The sequence below is a fragment of the Pavona decussata genome, unplaced genomic scaffold, assembly GCF_977016875.1.
Source record: "Pavona decussata unplaced genomic scaffold, jaPavDecu1.1 SCAFFOLD_64, whole genome shotgun sequence".
Classification (NCBI taxonomy): domain Eukaryota; kingdom Metazoa; phylum Cnidaria; class Anthozoa; order Scleractinia; family Agariciidae; genus Pavona; species Pavona decussata.
The window spans coordinates 2,093,010-2,115,000 of NW_028145484.1; the positions used below are offsets into that span (position 1 = coordinate 2,093,010).

At 40.8% G+C, this 21,991-nt stretch overlaps 2 protein-coding genes across 2 annotated transcripts; both read right to left on the reverse strand.

Annotated features, from left to right (window-relative positions):
- Positions 1–932: 932 nt before the first annotated feature.
- On the reverse strand, positions 933–5,394 carry LOC146478396 (uncharacterized). Its single transcript, XM_085111919.1, has 2 exons — positions 4,684–5,394; positions 933–2,107 (listed from the first exon to the last, which is right to left on the reverse strand). Exons 1-2 carry the CDS (start codon positions 5,320–5,322, stop codon positions 1,379–1,381), a joined length of 1,368 nt encoding a protein of 455 aa, XP_084968045.1. The 5' UTR covers positions 5,323–5,394; the 3' UTR covers positions 933–1,378.
- A 3,950-nt stretch (positions 5,395–9,344) lies between these two features.
- On the reverse strand, positions 9,345–19,618 carry LOC146478397 (uncharacterized). Its single transcript, XM_085111918.1, has 8 exons — positions 19,448–19,618; positions 17,885–18,310; positions 16,556–16,816; positions 15,328–15,502; positions 14,228–14,331; positions 14,043–14,124; positions 11,884–12,029; positions 9,345–10,936 (listed from the first exon to the last, which is right to left on the reverse strand). The coding sequence occupies exons 1-8, from the start codon at positions 19,550–19,552 to the stop codon at positions 10,640–10,642; spliced, it is 1,596 nt and encodes a 531-aa protein (XP_084968044.1). The 5' UTR covers positions 19,553–19,618; the 3' UTR covers positions 9,345–10,639.
- Positions 19,619–21,991: the final 2,373 nt, after the last annotated feature.

Sequence of the window (21,991 nt, forward strand, 5' to 3'; positions counted from 1 at the left end):
GAAAATGCTAGCTGACCTTTTTTTTAGCATTTTTAACTACATATTTGAAAAGAAAGGAATTAGTTTTCCAGTGTTACGAAGTTTATATGACCTGACATTTTGCCCGAACAACTGCAGATTTTTTTAACGACTCAATCCAGATTTTTCAGAGCCCAGTTGTTCGAAAGCCGATTAATATAACGTTAATCCACGATTAAAAGTTAACCGAGCTTTTCATGTTTTCCAAGTCATAACTGAGGGACAAAAATCTTTTTTGAAGGACCTCTATTGATTAGGTCGTGTTTCCATCACAATTCGATGACTTTCTTCCATGTCTGTGTAGAAGGGCGCCACTTTTATAAATCACCAGATAACAACTACAACAGCCGCCATTTTGAATCACGTTGTTTCTCGAAATAGTGGAGGAGACCTGGGGCCTAGAATGTGCCTTTGGCCCCTTTTTTAGAGCAAAATGTACACCATATGTGTAAGCGTGCCCATAGGCCCGGGGTGTCTTCAAGGGTCAAAGGGTTACGAATTAAAGTTCACGTTAACCCAGGTTTAGCTAAATCGGGCTTTGAACAACTCGGCCCACGTTATTAACGCCATGCGAACAGATATTACAGTCGACTCCCGATAACTCGAACCTCCCGCTAAGTCGACTCCCGATAACTCGAACCTTCAAGGGAAATTGACATAGGTTCGAGTTATCGGGAGTTCGAGTTAGCGAGGGTAAAATTATCTAGAAAATGACCTGAAAGGAAAGGAAAATTAGTTCGAGTTAGCGGGAGGTTCGAGTTAGCGAGGGTTCGAGTTATCGGGAATCGACTGTATTATATCCGCCAATATTAACCGTCGGGTGCCTCAGACGTCTGTAGTCAGTTTCTGTGGCGCGGTAGCACCTGGCCTAAAACAACGTTTTTACTGATTGTTTCTGGCTCTCACTCACACGGTACATTTTAACAAACCTCTTTATTGTTGAAAATAAACCGCGGTTACATTCATTACTTCACAAAGTCCGTAGTACATCAAGCTCAGAGCAATAGATGATTATATGAAAATTGACTAGAACTGAACGAATCAACGTTTGTTACACTTAACCTGAACTGTCAACTGTTAAGGGAGTAACAAGCTAAGGACATTTATACCGACTTTAGCAAGCAGAAACTACTTTATTCTACAATCAACTTCAACACTACAAAACTTGGTAAGAACTCACGAATTCTAAAACAAGATTTAACACAGCAGTAAACTGTGATCACTTCAAAAATCGTCGCCATAAGAATCACACAGTTCGCAGTTTTGTTCGCTTGTTTAAATCACACAGTTATTAAATCCTACGTTGTCATGTCCGGTGAATCAAAGCAAATCATGTTGAAACGTGGCACAGACTGCTGACTTACTTAGCGCGGAGTTTTTCTAACTCCACCCGCATAGCTGAAACTACTCGATCCATGTGTTTTTCAGTATTGTAGATGTGAGGCGAGAATCGCATTCTGTTGCCCTTCTTGGTGGAAACGCCGATCTTGTGGTTTTCGTACAACCCGTTATACACCTGCTCGCTCAATGGTGGATTCACACTCGCATCCTCTGGCCACTTAATAACCATGATTCCATGGAACAGGTCCTCCTCGGACGGCGTCTCGATCACGAATTTCTGCTCTTCCGGCAAAAAGCTAAGCAGGTTCTCCAGGTTTTTCCTCAGACGAGTCGAAAGCGCTTTGATCCTGTCTTCTATCTTATCATAGCCGATGAGGCCCATCACGTCGGCAGTGTACAACAGCCCGATGAGATTCGTGTCATTTCGCTGACCCACCATCTCAAATCTGGAGGCATCTAATGGAAGTGGATCTGGTGGTGGCTGCATCTCTCCATTGTAGCCGATGTCTTTAGGTGCGAAGTTAGGGATGCGGTCTTCCTTCATGTACAAGATGCCAGTCTCCTTGGGCCCCAAAAACCACTTGTGGCTCCCGCCACTGTAACTATCACAGCCCATGTCCTTAAGGTCATGGTTGAGAGCGCCCCAGGATTGGGCCCCGTCAACATGGACATGGATGTTTGGGTGCTTTGAGTGAATGTCTTGGCACAGCATTTTGGCTGGGAGGCGAGTTCCACTCAAGTGCGAGATCTGACAAAGATAAAAGATGATCACAAAAGATTTTAGGGTATGAAACCACTAGAGGAAAACAACTTCTCTTACATTCTCTTAAATGCTCCTGCAGCTGCTTAAATGAAATCGAAGCGATGCTTGCACAATTTACAAGGCAATCATATAGTTTTAGTCAGCGGATTTATGTGTTGCGCATGTGCAGTTGTTTGAAAATTCAACACCTGAAAATGTCGGAATCGAGTCATGAAAAGAAATTCCGGCCGAACGGTAAGTTTAGTACTGCCTGTTTTCGCCTGCCTGATTCACAGATATATTGAATTTAGCAATTTTATTTTTACTTTACATAATATTTATGTACTCTTTGTTGCTTGTATAAAGAGGTTTTGGAAAGATTTCCCTTTCTTTTTCCCATAATTCTCATGACCTCAGGGGTTGAGCTTGATATTATAAGAAGAAATTTGATGCTGATCACTGTTAGGGTTAATTATTTATACGGTCTTCGTTCAACGTCTTTGGGATTACTACGCTTTATTCCTCGAAGTTTTATATATTTTTCAAAGAATAAATATCTTCGAAGACCTATAAAAAATTGTTATTATCCCGGGATTGTTATACAGCTCTGAGCGCCCCGACCCCGGAGCCTAGAACATAAAGTCTTCGTAGATATCATGCCATAATATATTTTCCTGTTAATGTTGAAAATGAAAGGAAAGGCCATCTAAATTAAAATGAGAGCTGGCGGAATACAAAGAAACCAAACGACAGAGAAACGAAATAAAATTTTCTTTTCAAGTTGTGAGAGCATCGCCTTTCTGTCCCAGGCCCTGCTCTTTATCCCTCACCCCACCCCAACACCCGCCTGTAAAGAGCGGTGAAGACGTGATTAGATGTAACTGTTCAAGACCGCATATTGCTTTCACTAGATTTGCAAATCTGAAATAGCCTGCTTGTGAAAAAGAATAATCCTGTCAATCGGTGGGCGGTTTTCGAAGCCATGCATCAACCGATGAAACCCCAGATGATTTTACATCTCTGTAAGTCCTTGTCTAGACTGGTGTTGTTTTATTGACAATCCGGTTGCCTTAAAGTGGTTTAGTCTGATGAAGGCTGCAAGTCTTTGTCCTTTGCAGTTAAATTTTGATCCCGAATCTTACCAGTATACACACTAAATTAAAACTAAAAAAATCCTATATTCAAAACATTGCTGGTTTTTTCATGAACAATTATAGTAACCTATCTTTCATAACGCGTGATTAGCTTACCATTCATAAGATTGAATGCTAGTACTCGCCCACTACTTCACTGAAAACAAAATAACGACCTATCGTGCGCTTTCGCCAGAAATTCTTGTGCATCCACCATGCGCCTGATATCATTAGGCTACACAGAGCGAGTTCCTTGAGAGTTTTGCCTTATTACTCGGGCCGTAAGGCGGCCCGAGTTAAGTTTTCGGTCGCGTTATCAAATTCTTTTTTTATTTTTTTAGGGTCACGATGGGCCGAGAGATAAAACTTCGGGCCACGAGTTAAGTTAATCATTGTTCAAGTCCGGATATTTACAGGTTTGGACACAAATGATCTAAAGTAGTCATTAAGGATTTCCGAGATAGTTCTCTCTGGGAAGACACAAATCACTAAAAATATTAAGACTTTAGTATTCATAGAGAGAAGTATCTCGGGAATTCTTCATGACTACTTTAACTCATTTCTGTCCAAACCTGTAGATATCCGGACTTGAAAAATGATGACGGAAAACGCTTGCAAAAGTTTGCGTTTTAATACAATGCCAGTGATCACCACAAGATTTGATTGCTGTTAGCGTCATCATGACCCGGGGTCGGATGAACAGACGCGAAGAAGCTTAATCTGTTTATGTGTCTATTTTTAGTGTCTTTTGTGCATGACAATTAAAATACCGTTTTTCCCTGTATTTCATTCTGACTGCACGAAATGCAATTCTATCTGGTGGTTACTTATTGCCTCACTATATCTCTGTATCTATCGATTTGGGGGAATTAACGATGCTGGAGGTTATCACTGCCAAAATATTATATTGTAAGCTTACTGACCACGCAGTCAAATGTGGCCCGAGTATAAGCTGAAAACTGCTTTTTGTTTCTGCGATTCCTTCCCTCGCCATATTTAGCAAAAGATTGTTTGATGGGATATTTGAAGTACTTCTACTTTCTGGCCAGAATTAGTCAATGAACAGCGAGTAAATGATGCAGTACGCGGAAAGTGATGAAGCGAAGTGGATTATTAAGAGACAGATGTTTGAGAACGTTGTCCACTGGTATTGGAAGGTGGCATTTTAGTTCGATTAAATGCATGTTAAAAGATCTTCAACATTAACATGACCAGTTTTCTCAAACTTCATGATTGTACTGATTATATTCACTGACATGATATTTTTATCACTGACATGTGCCCCAAGTATTTAAAAGCGGCATTCTAGCTTCAAATTGCCAAGAAAATCCCAGCTGAACATTAGCCCAAAAAAGAATATTCGTCGCTTTAGATAATCATTTGTGGTTGGCTGTTTTGATTTCTATGTCAACGTTGTAAATATAAGTAAAATTTAATATATTCGCTTACCTCACTAAACGCAACCAATTTGGTGTTCTTGTTCACTTTTTCAAGGAACTTTTGCACAATTTTGAATTGATCCGTTTCGCCTTCAAGGTCCAGTACCTTGATATTGATATTTTTAAACCGCTGCTGTCTGATTTTCCAAGCTACCTCACCGCCAGTGGGATGGTTTTCGTTCCATACTAGGACTTCCTCTCCAGGAGCAAAATCCAGGCCATTGCTGATGACTGCATTGGGGTCTGAACCATTCCTCAGAAAAGCGACCAACTTTGGCTCCACGTTAAGTTGCTTGGCGATCAGCGCTCGGGCGAACTGGATGGTGTACACAAACGGCTTAATTCGCTTCTGGATGGAAATATCTCTGTTCCAATCCATCCCAATGCAGTTTAGAAAAACCTGCACTGGGTGGAAGAGGATCGACAAGTTTGCAGCGTTAATTGGGACGCAATCGGCGTAGTCATCATAAGCGAACAGGCTACGGACATAGTTCCACAACTCATCGTCCGGGATGGTCGATAAAGTGTTGATGATCTCTCCGAATGTTTTCTCAAAGGCGAGGAAGTTGTCACGTTCGATCAGCCCATGGCAGCGGTACCAGTGTGCGACTTTGAAGGTAGGGCGTTCCTGCAGAGTGAATTCGGCCATGGTGACGCCTTGAAGCAAGCCTCAGTAAAACCTCAACTGCGATACTAATACTCGAGCACTGTTGTGCAATTTCTTTTATGCAAAGCGCAATGGGCGGAATCAATCAGATGATGAGCGTCTTGTCATTTTGGAAACAATTAAGAAGCTGAGGTCTAGCCTAGGTACAATGGGTCAATTTAGTATTGGCGCATACATACCAGCACGTACAACTATACATATTTAACCAGTTGAGAAAAAAGAGAAAATATTTTCTTCATTGAGCGGGGTATCAACATAATAAGCCGAACACTGCAGTTTTTAAAACATCTAGGCACCGAATTGTGAGAAGGCATTGGAGACCTCAGCGGACCCCAGGACGTGCTTTTTTCATTCGCTAATCTATTATTGTAAAAAAAAAACTTTCGTCGGTAATACAGTTAAGCTCACTTTCAACAAATGTTGTTTTCAAACAAGGTACTTTAAATCAATTTTTCGGTGTTTTTGCAGTTTAGTTTAATAAACCCACGAAGTTTTCTCACGCTGCAATGCGCAAGTGACTTAATTATTCACATCCATCAGACTGAAGCCATTTTAATTTTTTGTTTCAACTGACAAACGTCAAGTGCCACTTGATGGTGCCACCCCACTTTCACGAAAAAAAAAAAAAACACCTGATTACACAGCACACTTGGTTGAACTTTGAATACCGAGCGCCAGATTGACATGTTTTAAAGTTAAGACGGTTTTACTCAGTTACCAAACGTTGGCAAACCCATTTTTGCAAATACTCTTCTCTTGGGCCATATCAAACTTATCATGCTAAAGTTTTGCAGCAATAGTTGAGAAATTCCAATCACCTTAAAATCTCTATTTTCTTGCCGGATTTTCCGATTGAATAGATGTGGTGTAAGGTTAGTGTGGACGTATTAAGTACAAAAATTTAACTTGACAAAAGAGAAAATATTTCACCATTGAACAAGGTATCACTGATACAAGTTGAAAACGCAAAGTTTCGCCAAAGCTAAGTGTAAGATTTTGTCTCAGATGAGAAAACATTGGAGACCTCAGTTGCCCTCATGTGTTGCTAAATTTGGTAATTTATTCTTACACGAAACGTTCGGCTGTAAAACATTTAAGTTCACTTTCAAACGTTTTTTTTTTTAACCAAGATACATTTTTCGGTGTTCTGTCAGTTACGTTCGATGAATTCACGAAGTATTTTCACGCTGCAGTATGAAAAGAGCAGGTTTCAATTAAAATTAAAATAAGACGTGTTGACTCAGTTGGAAAGCACTCGAAAGTTAAAATATAAAGCAAAAGTTAAAACGCTAAACTGCAATCGTGAAAGACTGTGCTGACCAGCTTTGTATATTGCTCTATTGCTCTAATCACAAGAATACAAATAACTTTAGTGTCACTGGATATGCAGAGTAAAGCATGGTGCAGTACATTTGTGTAATCTGTCGTGGACGAATTTTATTGGTTTGGCTGAACTTTTGTGATTGTCATGCCATCAGTAGTTGCTCATTCGCTACTACATGTGACAGTCGGAAGTTGGACCCAACTGGGCCAATCTAGTAGTTGCTCATTCGGTACTACATGATCCAAACTGTAAATCTACTGGCCGTTTCTTATTGTCTGGATTTATATTATTGGGATAAACATTCACGATGAAAAGCTTTGTTAATTAACCGCCCAACTATGCACTATGCACTCCTGGGTGCTTTACATTGGATTAATGTAAATATTCCTTCTCTTTTGCAGAGCTATATTGAAGTTATCTTGTCAAAACTTTTACAGCGATAATCGCCGGAGAAATGTCAGTTATGTTAAAGTCTCATGTTTCTTCATTTTCCGATTCAACAGTGTTCTCCTTCGCTAGCTGGAAGGAGCGTTGTGTGACGACACCAAGAACGGCTGCGTACATTGGATCATGGAGACTATAATTTAACAGGATCAAGTGCAAATTAATATAGTCTAAGCGCGTTGCAGTTCCATTCCAGCATGGGGTAATATTTTTTAACTTCCAGAGAAAAGAAACGAAAATTGATCTTCATCGTTGCACAAGACACAGCCAGAGAAACGTTCATTTAAATAAAATGATGTCACCATCTACCAATTGCTGGCTGGCGTTGTTTATTTTCGCTAAGTTGGCAAGCTTTAAAAACCAAACAATGCACTTGTTCTTGGCTTCCTTACACTGGACCAATGTAAATACCCTGTCTCTCTAGCACACTGAAACTTTGAAGCAACAATTGTGAACCTTCTGTCATCTTCTCAAGCAGTTTAAGGCCTGGGTCAAGGGCTTTTAAGAGGAAAAACGGTTTATTCTAGATAACTTTAACAAATTCAATGGCACTGAACTGAAATTTGGAAGATAAAAAGATCTCATTATTCTGAAAATTTCTAAGCATAACAAGTAGTGCTATAGATCACGTGACATGTCACGTGATCATTTTTGTGAAAAAAGCAAAGATTTGACAGGTAGGCGACGGTTTTAAGAGATAACATTAAACAAAAACGCGTTTCTAATAAAGATTAAATATCTCCATCGCTTCACGTTTGGAATGATCGTCCATTGTTTTCCAGAAAAAAATTATCAGGGCAAAGGTCATTTTTTAGTCCACAATTCAACCTTTGATCGTTAATTTCTCATATTTAAAAACTTACGGACAGTCATTCCAAACGTAGAAAGTTAAATATTTAAAATCTGCTTCGGAAACACTAATTCAGTTATCTTTATAAGGAAAATTCGCCGCCATATCGCCGATTTACGAAATTCTCATTTTTTGGTCACGTGATGTGTCACGTGATCAAAATTATACGTTAAGGCAAAAGAAAACAGCAAGTTTAATATTCAGGGAAAATTTCATCCTGTTCTAGGCAGACAAACCGAAGATATAGGGGATCATTCATAATTTCTGAACACCCTTCAAACCCAGGCCTTAGACTGCTTGAGTTTTCAAACCTAAATTTTCCTCATTTTTCGCTATCTCCCTGTTTAAACATCCTAAAAGTTTTAAAAACTCTGAAATTCTATTTCTTGCGACCTTGCATGACGAAAGAAGGTTAATTTGATGCAGAAAACATTCATTTACATATAATGCAGCCAGCAGCCCGGTGTTGTTTGATCACCTCAAGTTACATTTGTCTAGATATGATCGAAAGAAGATCAAAGGGCTCTGTTAGCGAACTCGTGAATTGAACAAGATAATGAAATGATGTTTTGGATTATGTCCACGTGTCCGAAATCCTTTCTAGGTCCAAACGACGGCTTCTGTCAACGCTGTATAAAATCGGAGGGGCTTTTAATTTTGCTTAAGTTGCTATTTTGGCTTTATCCAACATGGAATACATGTATATATAGAAATGCGTGAAGCGTTGCAGTACTCAGTGGTTATCGCTAAACATTCGCAAATTTTCAGTGTTTAATTAAATTTGTTCTGGTGTATCAATCTTATCCACTGAAGGTGTGAAGGTCTCGATATTGAAAAGAGACGTTATTGTCGAATGACCCTTCTTTCGGGCAATCTGGCATCATCTTGAATTGCAATGCATTGTGGGGCGTCCACGGGAAAGCCTCTAACAGCGTTGTCCTCAGGGTTTCCGCGAAATCAAAAAAGGCCGGCGTTGGTTTGGTGTCATAGCGAGTCCTCGGGCTTGCGTGCAATGTGTACGTCCCGGCCATGAAAAAAAAAGGCTACAGTTGTCTCTTATTTCTCTCAGCGATAGTTTAGCGTATTTAGCGAGGGAAATACTGGCACGCGACAATCGCCTCGCGGCAGGAACGCAACACGCGGGTATGAAAAAAAAAAAAAAAAACAATTCGATGATATCCGCGATATCTCGAACTCTGATCTCTCGAACAAATTTTTGCTTCCACTGAAGATTCGAGAAATCGGGATTTTACTCCATGCACTGTACCCTTCACAAGCAAAGTAACCAACCTCGAAGCCTCTAGAAATATTCAAGGCCAAGGGAATAGAGGGGAAACATTTAAGAGTTTGAGGATAATAATGTACAAGTGAATCGTCAACGCGCGGTTCGTCAAAAGAAGTTTTGTATTAATTTTGTTTTAAATCTCATCTGATCTCGTAAAACGTCAAACAAATTAAATGCCACCTTAAAGAGAACCTCCACTCTGACAACAGACTGCCTTTTAATTGTTGGAAATAATGACTAAATTCTAAATTTTAGTTTGAAAGGTAGAAATGAGACTCAACTGTGATAAAAATTGGATCAGAATGATTATCGCCTCTTTTCGCTTTTAAATTTCCCGCGCGCCGCCATGTTGGATTTTATGACGTCGTTCGGTGGCCGCTGTTGTCAGTAAGTAGAGGTTCAACTGTATGACAACTGTTTGATGTCATGAAATCCAACATGGCGGCGCCCAGGAAATTTAAAAGCGAAAATAGGCGATAATTAAATCCTGTACTGTTTTGTCCGACACAGAAATATCGAAATGTGAAATTAGATTGTATTTTCAGCTATTCAACGTTAATTTATTTCAAGAGTTAAGGTTTCCATTAAGACGTTTATCACTGCCTAACAACTGACTGTTCAGCTCAGGAAAGAAAACTGGTTAATTCAGGTGAAGTTCATCAAAAATCATATCAAAAGGTTGCGGCGATAGATGGATCCAGTTTTTCTTTTTCCGTTATGCAAGGGTCCCTACGTTGTCCTTATGTTCGACAGAAATCTTGTGTCAATCGTTCGGTGATAAATAAGTATGTTCACCATTTGCAGGCAAAAACCGGTTGGGATCACTGTTAAATAATTATGTAAAGGAAAGTGTAAAAAGACACGAGCAGACGAACTGAATAAGATGGCACTTACCATTTGCAATACTGCGCAACTCACCAAACTGTCATAAAAGCTTTTTTTTCATTAGGGTAATCAGTTTATGGTATAATCTGCCGAGACACACAGCTGAGAGCTTCCAGTTATTTAAATCCGGGCTCAAATTTCACTTGAAAGTCTTGGGATTTTGTAATTTTAATTTTCAATTTTTCGTTAGGAAGTTTTTGCATACGGCTAACCTCCAAACTTTCAAAATGCCTTTTTTTATATAACTGCATCTTGAATACAGCATTTTATGTTATGTTACGTTATGTTACGGTACTTTACGTTACGTTACGTTACGTTACGTTACGTTACGTTATGTCATGTCATGTCATGTCATATCATGTCAAGTCATGTCATGTCTCCTTTATGGAAGCCATAATGCGGAATTTTTGTGACGATCCGTTCCGAACAGAAAAACGAGGACTATCTCGAAATTTTCGAGATTTGATTTGTAACCGACATTTCAGGATTACTTAAGCAAATGATGAACACCTCACAATTTAGCCTTAGCATGTTTTGCTTTCTCTTGTGTTCTGAGCAAGCGCCGTAGAATCTTCCCACTTGGCGATTTTGGTATCTGGTCAACAAACTCCACCCCACCCCTCAGCTTTTTCTGTGGTGGGACCTTCTTGGCGACGAATTCCTTGATTTCTTCTGACGTCACGTTCCCACGACGAACCACGAAAGCCTTCGGCAGCTCTCCGGCTTCGAGATCGGGGACACCGATCACTGCCACATCGTCGATGCTTGGATGAGTGATCAATAACGCTTCGAGTTCGGCGGGAGGAACCTGTAAAAAAAAAGAATATATAAAACAAAAAAGAAATGAATGAATGAAGAACATCATTTAACTTTCAGGGAGAAATTGTTGAAAATGTATCAAATTATGGCCAAGTCTGGTTGGGATTATACCGAACTAGAGAAAAAATTGCCAATATCCCAACTTTGTTTCTTTTCGCTTCAGTGAGGTTTAAAGAGCAGTGAATTGAATGTCAAAAGTAACTTAGTTTTTCAACCAAATCCAGCACGCATTTTCCGGCGCTTGACACCATTTCCTTGGATTCGCTTCGAGTTCCCGTGGATTCATTTCTTAACGTTTTTTGCGATTGTTTAGAGTAATGAACTGCTCTATATTTACCAATTCCGATTTACATTCGCAAAGAACAGGATAGAGAAGCAGCTGACGATTAAACAAAAATAAACCGAACGAGGATACGCCTTATTGCGAAAAAAGAAACACTAGCTTATTTATTTCGTTCTTTCTCTCTCTTTTTTCATTTATTGTTATGATGATTGCTGATGAACGTTCTTGCTTCTATGAATTAATTCTTGTCTTCTAAAGGCCAGGGCGCAATCATTGTTCCTGGGTTACAATAAGACGATTATTTCAATGAAGCAGTGAATATAGGAAGTTTTTGGCCATTGGATTTTTCGCGCTCGGCTTCAGTTGTATGCTTTAATGAAATCAAAGGAATCGTTGACAAACCATAATATAATTAACAGAAGCGGCTCTAGAAGATCCCGTAAGTTGGAGACCCTTGGGCCTGGAGTTCAAAACGTTTCAGTTAGAATTAAAGATATTTCGCCCTCTGATCCTTACAAACTGGGCTTCTTCCCAGTAGATCCACAACTATTTCATAAATTTTCACCGTCAAACTGGCGTACTGCATGTATACTTATTAACACCCTTTTTAGTCGAACTCACGTCGAGCAATATTGCCATGGACGTTAATTTACCTGAAATCCTTTGTACTTGATAAGTTCTTTTAGTCGATCAACAATAAAAAAATATTCATCTTCATCGTAATGTCCGATGTCTCCCGTATGAAGCCAGCCTTCACTATCAATTGTTCGCGCTGTGGCTTCTGGGTTGTTTAGGTAACCTGTAAAAAGGTTCATGCAAATGTTACCTATCCATACAAACGAATTGCCAATGATATCAACAGAACAGCCAAACAATACACTTAGCTGACAATAGAGTGTGTGTACGGCGGCCATGTTGGAGGACTAAAACAATAGAAAATATTTCCATAAAAATAGAATATATTTCCCACAGGAAAATCATTGTATTGTTTCGGTCCTCCAACATGGCCGTCGTGCACACACTCTATTTGACTAACAACGGACTGAGGAAAACAATAACAAAAATTAACGTATCTGACATCACAAAAACAGACCAATCGCTGTTTTGAGTATTCGCAGCCAATAAGATTAAGGCTTAAAGGGGGAAGTGCGGTTAGATTCTTATGAAATCGGATGTGATTTAGGAAAGAAATAAGAGAGGGATAAAGAAATTTTGTACGCTCCACCAGACAGTCCACCACCCATCACCCGAAAGATCTTCGGGTTGTCAGCAGACTGTTTCGATGTCATATGATACTCTTACTTATTAACCTCAATTTCAATTTTTAACACCTTAAAATCATGTTTTCAAAAATATATACCATCTGTTCATTAAAGCCCTCCCAGCTGACTGTTTAACAAATGGACGGCAGTTTCCTATGGTCTATACTCTTATAGACCATAAAATGGCGTCAAAAAATGTTCAAAACTCAAGTGGAACCCCGAGCCGCAGACGAGTGATTTCCCTTCCAAGTTTTGAACATTTTATGGCGTCATTTATGGTCTAAAAGAGTAAGGCCCATAGAAAACTGCTGTCGATTTTTTTTTTTTTTACAAAAACATGGGAAAAGTACGTGCGGAATTGGCTTTATTTTCCGTTTAAAAAAGCTCGTGTGTTACATCTGACGTAATTTTTATTGTCTCTTTAACAAATCGACGGCAGTTTTCTATGATCTACACTCTTATAGACCGTAAAATAGCGTCAAAAAATGTTCAAAACTCAAGTGGAACCACGAGCCGCAGGCGAGTGGTTTCACTGCCAAGTTTTGGACATTTTATGGCGTCATTTTATGGTCTATAAGAGTATAGACCATAGAAAACTGCCGTCGATTTATTTTTTACAATAACATGGAAAAAGTACGAGCGAAATTGGCTATTTTTTTCGTTGAAAAAGCGCGCACGTTACATCTGACGTCTTTTTATCGTCTGTACTCTTATAGACAATAGCTACGAGCCAATCAGCGCGCGGGAATTTAAACAGCTATTGTAAAAAAAAAATATTATACACAATAGCTACGAGCCAATCAGCGCGCGCGGTAATTTTGTAAAAAATGGAGATGGTTCGTGATGTATCAGGCCCACATTCTAACGGAACAGTTTTGGATCCATAACAAACTTTCCTATTTGTTCACACTGTACCGCTGCTTTCTGAGCCACCTCTTCGAGAAAGCTTTGTACCTGTTGCAGAGAAAGGGGTCTTAAATCCGTAATCACACGCCGTGAACATCTTGCTAGATTTTCAAGAAAAATGCATGGCGTAACTGTGCAGATTTGGCGAGGATTCATAATTTATCGGTACAGGTCGGATTACCGTGACAGTTCGGATCCTTGTAAGTTTTGTAAAGCCAAAACAAAAAAATCGCCAGGTATGCCCGGTGCAGCGATTGCGATTTTCGCCCGCGATCGATGGCTTGTCAGATATCGGCGATTAAAATTCGCCGGCATTCGCCAAGTGTGCCCGTTCCCGCGATTTTCTACGTTTATTGCTGCGAATCGCCAGTAAGGCCAACCCATCAGGTTGGGCGATTTTATCACATGAGTTTTCAAAACTGCCACATCGCCGCGATCGGCGTATAAAATCGCCAGGTGTGTCCGCATCAATCGCCAGCGAAGGCGATCAAATTCGCCGCAATCGGCGTATAAAATCGCCAGGTGTGTCGCTGGCTTAACGAAACAATTCGGATCCTTACGAAGCGATTTCGTTCAGGTGATCGAGAAAGGAAAGATCGTTGCTAATTGTAGAGAAGTTGTTACCAATATGAAGTTTTCCTCACCTTTCATAATGGTTGGCCCTTTAACGCATATCTCACCGTCCTGGTTAGCTCTCAGAATCTCGCCAGTGTCGGGATTAATAACCTAATTAGTATAAACACATTATTATCAAGTTAATTTACATTTTGAGAGAAAAAATTTCCATGGTAGTAGTTTACTATCATAGGTTACTCAAGTCATAGCTTACCTTGCATTCCAGGTTTGGAACTAACAGACCAACGGAACCATGCTTGGCTTTCCCCTCAGTTGGGATGACGTGAGATGCTCCAGCAACCTCCGTCATACCAAAGCCTTGATGAAAAAGAGACAGGAGAAAGCAAAAAGTGAATGACCAACTGGATAACCAAACTACCAACCGAATTGACTGACTGACGGACGAATGGACTGGCTGACTGACTGACTGACTGACTGACTGACTGACGGACGAATGGACTGACTGACTGACTGACTGACTGACTGTGAAATACAATTATCAATAGCAACAGCAACGATGGTAGGAGCAACAGAACAACACTGAACGGCAATGTCTAACCATCCATCAAACTAAACGAAACTGTAGTTGTACAACAACAACATAAATAATAACGGAAGAAGCAACCAAACAATAGCCTGCGTGCAGACGTCACTTATTTCCTATGTTCACTCTTTTCCTAGTGCAATAAAGGAAATAGGAGACGTCTGCACGCAAGCTACCAAACAACAGCTGAAAGATCTACTCCATGCCAAGTTTAAGAATTGGTCCATGCTTAGCGTGCGTATATCGAGTTATGGATGCACGCGGGAAGTTTGAAGAGCACGAGAGAAGCGTAAGAGTTGCTCGATGCGTAGCCAAGTGCACCCATAACTCAATATACGCACAGCTAAAAGTCATGAACCAATTCTTTTATAACATAGTGACAACAAAGTATCGAAACGTGATACGCGAAAAACAGGTTTTATTTGTGATTGGTTACAAAATTCTCTCAATGCGCTGCACCGAAAAGCAAAGGTTCTTATCTGCTGTTTACACGCCACAATGGTATGGTCTGAACGAGAAAGTTTCATCTGAAATTGTCGATGAAAATTTGCTTCTTTAAATTAGTTTGTACAAAGTAAAACTAAGCGACGGAAACCCGAGTTTGTCTGCAAGTTGCACACGTCATTTTATGGACGCACGGCCGTGCGTACGTTTAGAAAGTACCATGATGGCGCCAACAGGAATTAGATAGGGAAGCACGCGCACTATGTTATAAACAGAATTATTACAACAACACAAATAACTACAGAATGCTTCATATATACACCTACCTTGCCTTATTTGCTGCACATTAGGGAGGCGTTTCAACATGGCTTCTTCCAGCTCCTTGCTCAATGGGGCGGCTCCACAGCCTACACGGACCAGCCTGGACAAATCATATTTATCCACTAGGGGGTGCTTGGCCAAAAACAAGACTAGTGGAGGGACGATGGGTGCATCCGTGACCTGTAACATGAAGTATTAGGGACGACACAAAACAGCAGGTTTCATGAACAAATGATGGGTCGGTATTTTTTTGTTGTCCTCTGCAAACCAACAACGTCAAGTGATCAAATTCGAGTCTTGGTGAATTTTGTCTTTCTTCCCCACAATTTAAGCTCACCATTCGAAAGGGAATAGGTTACTCAGTTGGTATTTTTTTCATAGGATTACGTTATTTCGCATGTAAATAACGTAAACACATCAACCGTGGAATAAATCCTAGGGGTCAACGCTAAATTCAATATCGACAATATGAGTACAATCCACTAGAATTTTCTGTGAATTTTGGTCATCAGCCATTTTGCTATGACGAATTATAGAATGTGATTACTGAAGTACATGTGAGTGGGATTTTTAAGGCCATAAAGTTGATAAGAAAGAGAAAAAAGTTTTAGATTCATGCACATGCGCTGAAATGTGAACCCCTCCCTTTAAATGCAATTTGAACGAGTTGGAATGCATAATAAATAGTTTTAAAAAGGTGATGTTATACGAGACGATTTGCAACATTGATTTTCAGCACACCGAATCCAATGAAAATTGTGCAGAAAATCGTCGTGTCAACTTCCTACGCGACAGTGTTGCGCTGAATCGACTAGTTTAACATCACCACCACCAAGTAGGAAAAGCACTTCCCGAAGAGTACATTGTACTCACATCATGTACTTTTGATTCAAAATGTTCAATGGAAATCGATAAAATTGCACCACCATATTGCACAGACTACTGTACATCTACACCTCATGATTGCTCAATAACGGCTACATGCGACCACAGACTCAATAGTGTATTCCAGTGAATGGATAAACAAAATGACTGCTGTGGCGAACTATAAAAAAGCTGAAATTTCGTGGCTATACTTCAAGTCTCTCGCTCTGGGAACGGAATCGGCTGAAAGCAATGAGCGACGGGCCACAGTAAAGGTAATATGAGACTTTGGCCAGAACCAAAAAGAGCCCAAGGAAAGCCTCTTGAATGTCGTGCCAAATTCTCCATCATTATAAACAGCAAGCTAACCTTGTAGTCTTGTAATGTTTTGAGGAAGGCCTCAGGTTCAAAGCGGGGGAGGAGCACCAGCTTCCTTCCAAGATGTAGACATCCACCCATCATTACCAACAGCGCGTATATGTGATAGAAAGGGAGGAGGTTGAGAACCACTGCTTTGTCGGGAAAGATGTCATCATTGAATATCAGAATCATTGCAGCTACAAGGTTGTGGTGTGTGATCATGACGCCTTTGGACAGACCGGTTGTTCCACTTGAGAAAGGTAAAGCCACCTAAATGAAGGAGATAGATGGGTGTCTGTTACCGTCATGGAACAAAGGCAACATCCCAGTTAGCTCAGTTGGTAGGACCCTATTGGTAAGGCACTTTGGCAGGACCCTGTTGGCAGGGCACTTTTGATAGGACACTGTTGCTATAGGACCCTGTTGGCAGGACACTTTTGGTAGGACACTGTTGCTATAGGGCCATGTTAGTATAGGACCCTGTTGGCAGGGCACTTTTGGTAGGATACTGTTGCTATAGGACCCTGTTGGCAGGGCACTTTGGTAGGACACTATTGCTAGGGCCCTATTGGTAGGACATTGTTGGTAGGACACAGTTGCGGATCTGTGGAGAGGTCCAGGAAGTACGGACCTCACTTAATCTCGTACTCAGGTCCTTCATGGTCAGGTGGGAGAGAGATCTAGTAAAGTTCGATTTGGAACATTTTGGTACAAAAAAGTGAGATTTGGGTACGAAATCTGGACTTTTAATTGTTTGACTAAATTATCAAAGGCATTCATACAAAAGATTTTCGTGTAGGTTGTTTATTGGTATATTTATGTATCCGTCATTGCCAGCAGTGCCCAATTCTGCAACCACCACCCCCCTACCCTGCACCCAATCTTGAACAGTTTAAAGGTGTATACTCCTTAAATTTCATTTCAATATTTTCAGCAATATGAATGCAATGGTGTACCAAACTTTATTTCACAAAAGGAGGCCCTATACTGATATTGAAAACCATGTGAGATTGTACATGAACAACTATAAAGAATCTTCGTTGATTGCTATTTGGACTCCTGTTATTCATGATTCTTGGATCTATTTCCTGGGGCATCAGCTTAATGGAATAGGAGGTCACGGTTTTGATGCCCGGGTCAACCACTTGAACCTGAGGATCTGAAAAGATCATGTTGCCTATGCGAGATAAAAAAAAGTTGTCTTGTTTGAGACAATCGGGTGAAGGTAAGCTGGTGGTCTTGTTTCATAAATCTCCCTTCCCTAACTAGGGGTACTGAAGGGGATAAAGGTTTATTCTCTAATGAAATAAAGAAGGCAAAAGAAAGCGATAATCCTACCAAGTCTTCCTTTGGATTGATGTCCATCTGTTCAGGAAAAGCTGTGCCATCGTCGGCTAAAAGATCTGACAGCGACTCGCAGCCTTGTGCGGCGCCCCCAATGACAAACACGGAACGAACTCCCTCGGAGGCAGCAGCATCTTTTGCAGCTTCTGCAAGCGGAGGAATGGTGACGAGATATTTAGCTCCAGACATTCGCAGCTGCCGCGCAAGTTCCTGGGCCGAGTATAAGGGATTCACAGTTGTACACACGCCACCAATGAAAGCAACGCCGTAGAAAACAATCGGGTATTCTATCATGTTTGGAAGGTAAATGGCAAGGACCTCGTTCTTCCTGAAGCCTCGCTTGACAAGCGCTGAACTGAGCCTGTGCGTGAGATCCTTAAGCTGTTCAAAACTGTAGGAACGGCCGGAAATGGCATCCACCTGGATATGGAAGAAAATACAATACGTTAAGAAGGCACTAAGTTTTTTTTTCGAGGTCTGAGGTGGGGGCAAACAAGAAAATGGCTTCAAAGGGATGAAGCGTCATCCAAAATATCAAAGAAGTCGGATGACTCGTTGATCATAAAAACAACTTCCAGCAGTCAAAAAGAAATGAAGTGTACCGGATCATAAAAATTTCCAGTTTCTTATTTGCACCACCAACTATGGTCTCAAGCAGAAGATGTTTTACTTACTCTCGCTCGAGGGCCGTATTCTTGAAGAATCACTCAGTATCATGCTGCGGAGCCATGTTATGGAACTTTTTGAACAACAATTAACGAGGCAGAAGAAAATGTAGCCTGCAAGTACAGCCGCCTCTCATCGTTCCTATTCGCAAGCTAAAGAAACATTTTTCGGCCAATTGCGTGACAACTGTCGTGACAACTATTACAAGACGCTGACGCCAGCGACCCTGGGGAGGAACGTTGCGTGACGACACTTAGAAGAGTATAAAGTCGATAAAGAACAGTTGCATATGACTAACATACTGGCGATGGTCGACACACGACATAAATTGCTTTTATTTTAAAAGCAAGGCTTAATTTCTAAACGAAGAAAAATCCAGTCTAAATATAAAAAGGAAATTGTTTTTCTGTAAATTTTGCCACAAATATTACGTAAATTTGCATATGCAAACCACGCAACGATGATAGCTTCTTCTTTGAATATTCCGGATCGATCCACAGTCACAACTGTAGAATTGAAATTCATGTGAAAAGAATTCGATTTCGTTTTGCGAAACACTGAAAATGGAGAATTCAATACGGCGCTGCGAAGCCTTTCGGTAGTCGACATTATATTCAGGCGCAGTGCATCGTTACGATATTAAGCCTAATATATAGGTTACAGATTCGACACACTGCTCAAATGTTTGTGAGGGCAATGGTTTTAAAATAGCTTAAGGAAGCTAGAGCAAATTATCTCGAATACCTTTAGTACTAGTCCGATAACATAAAGATGAAAAGTTGAAGAGATATGTCCGGGCCGGGCCGTATACTCGTAGCGGATAAGCTAAGCTAAATTATAGGTTAATTGCGTAGTGGTTCGTGCGTTAAATACAAATTGAAATATACTCACAATTGCGGTTTGTTCGCCGTATTTGTCAAAATGTTGATAAACAATCTGAGGCCAGGATACGTTGTCAGGAATAGGAATGTCTGGGTACTTGCTTTTAAGCGCCATTTTGCTAGTTGTAACTCAGTTCTGTATTGATCTACGCGAAGTGATCGTGTTGCGAAATATCACGAGGCCAACTGAAGGTCACGCTTTACACTGTGAGTCACGCAAGGGTACAAGGTGTGTAACAGTAAAACATGGCAGTAATTTTGAGAGAAACGTTAAGATATTAGTTCTGCAAGCAAAAGGTTCAAACATACAGTAGATGGATAGAGAAACAAATGTATCCGCAACACCTGCAAAAAGAGGGCCTTTGCCAGGGGGGGGGGGGGGGGGGAGATCCAAAATATACGGAACGGCGGAGGTGGTTAAATATCTTACTAACAAATTTGCCCGATATTTCGGTCCGCCGTTCCTTTCAAACCTTCCTTCCTTCCTTGAACCCTTCTCGAACATTTATTTCCCCCTCCCTGGTGGGGAAGGGGTAATCTTTTTTTCATGCTGCTTTTCATTCCCCCACTGAAATGCTCCAACTTAATGCTTCATTTTTTTCAACAAAATGTTCGGTATACCCCCCCCCCCCCCCCCCAGAAAGTCACTAAAATGCATCTTGAACCTGCTCATTTTAAATTTAAATTCAAATTAGCCTTAGCTTACCTTGAAAGAGGTAAAGGGCTAATTTGAATTCAAACATGAACGCCATTTGGGGGTAAGGTTTTTATCCATTGTTCAGCCGAGTTTCCCTTAGTCTATGGTTAAAACGGAGGCCAAGTGCAAATTAATTGATGTGAAAATAAGTTGTACACAATAGGCCATTTTACAGTTGTGTGTTAAGTGACCTGGCCTTGGATTGGAAGCGTTGAATGCGTTTTCGAAACGCTCGGTGTTCGCTTTACCGAAAACGCATCAAAAACTGTACGTTTACACTATAGCTTTCGCAGCTTTTTTCCCTGTCCACACCAAAACCTGAATACGCTGATATGCTCCTCTGAGCTGGCGACAAAATTTAAGTCGTACCAGCATTTACGCCACAGCGTTTTCGAAAGCTTCCATTTTCGCTGTTCACACTTTTTAACTGATGTCTCCACTCTGGAGAGCTTAATTGATCAGTTAGTTTCCCTCGCAGCCGTTCTGTCTCGTCACGCAACGCCCCTCCCCAGCGTTGCGTGACGAGACACAGAACGACCATTGATCAGTATGCATATATCAGTTATGCAAATGCGAGAAGAATGAATATAATGATTTGATTAACATGTATTTTCTTGTAGCACGACCAATCAGATAAGTGATCAAACCACAAGGATATGCGTTTGCTGTTTCTGGCTGGACGGTTCATTCATCGTGCATCTGACGCCTCCTTCCCCCCCCCCCCCCTCCCCCTCCCTCCCCCCAATTTCCCTTGTAAACTGGGAGGGGCTTGAAACTGCTTGGGAACGAGATTGTTATTATCTATGACAAAAGTGCTTATGTACATGTGAGTAGTGCTGTGGACACGCTGCGGACCTGTTTGTTTACGGAACACTCACTCACTCTTACATGGTGATTACTGATCTTCATGAGCTAAGCAACGCTTTTAACAGGCATTTCACTGATGTTGGCCCTAACTTAGCGGCTAACATAAATCCTCCTCGAGTCAATTTTCGTGATTTTGTAGAATCCTGTGACACATTCTCGTCCCCAGAGCCCCAACGTTTTGTTTTTTTTAAATTGTTGAACGAGTGGCTCTGGGTCCATCCAAAAATATCTTTTTTTTTCATTGGCTGTCGAAAACCTGATGCGCTATAAGGTGAAAAATGCTACGCTTCTGCGCATTTGTCTTTACTTCTTAATACTGAGCAGTACTGAGCAATAATAATACTGAGCAAGCGCAATGGTAATTTATCACACTGAGCGTGCGCTACCGGATGTCGTGAAATTCACGACATCCGGTAACGGCTGTTACCAGGGCCTAAGATCCAACCGCTGACCAAGAGATCGTAGGCTCTGGGAACGAGGATGCCTGTGACAGCACCTTTGAGCACCTACTCACCATTGATGGATTGCGCAAGCTTGTGAACGATATTCCTGTGGGCAAGGCTGATGGCCTCGATGGTATTCTAACTTGCCTCCTAAAGTTATCGTTTACACTTATTGCGCCTTCCCTGACACATATTTTCAATTTAGTTATTTCCACTGGAATTATTCCTAAAGACTGGAAGAGTGCTAGAGTAACTCCAATTTTCAAAGCTGACTCGAGGGTTGACCCGGCTAATTACAGGCCAATTTCTGTACTTTCTGTAATTGCCAAACTCTTTGAAAAAGCCATCTTAATCAGGTATATGCATATTTAAATGACAATAAGCTACTTTCGAAATTTCAGTCTGGCTTTAGACCTATGCCCCTCTACTCTTACAGCTCTTATTGATATCACAGATAATTGGTATATTGTAACATCGACGACGGTTTGACAAATGCCATTCTGTTTATTGGCTTAAAAAAGGCATTTGATACTATTGACCACGAGAT

Excerpts from the sequence above, each read along its gene's own strand:
- LOC146478397 (XM_085111918.1), bottom strand. The coding sequence starts at position 19,552 with ATGGCGCTTAAAAGCAAGTACCCAGACATTCCTATTCCTGACAACGTA. Across the intron at positions 14,332-15,327 it reads TGTGCAGCAAATAAGGCAAG|GCTTTGGTATGACGGAGGTT; the intron begins GTAGGTGTATAT and ends TTTTTCATCAAG. Across the intron at positions 10,937-11,883 it reads TCAAGTACAAAGGATTTCAG|GTTCCTCCCGCCGAACTCGA; the intron begins GTAAATTAACGT and ends TTTTTTTTACAG.
- LOC146478396 (XM_085111919.1), bottom strand. The coding sequence starts at position 5,322 with ATGGCCGAATTCACTCTGCAGGAACGCCCTACCTTCAAAGTCGCACAC. Across the intron at positions 2,108-4,683 it reads AATTGGTTGCGTTTAGTGAG|ATCTCGCACTTGAGTGGAAC; the intron begins GTAAGCGAATAT and ends TATCTTTGTCAG.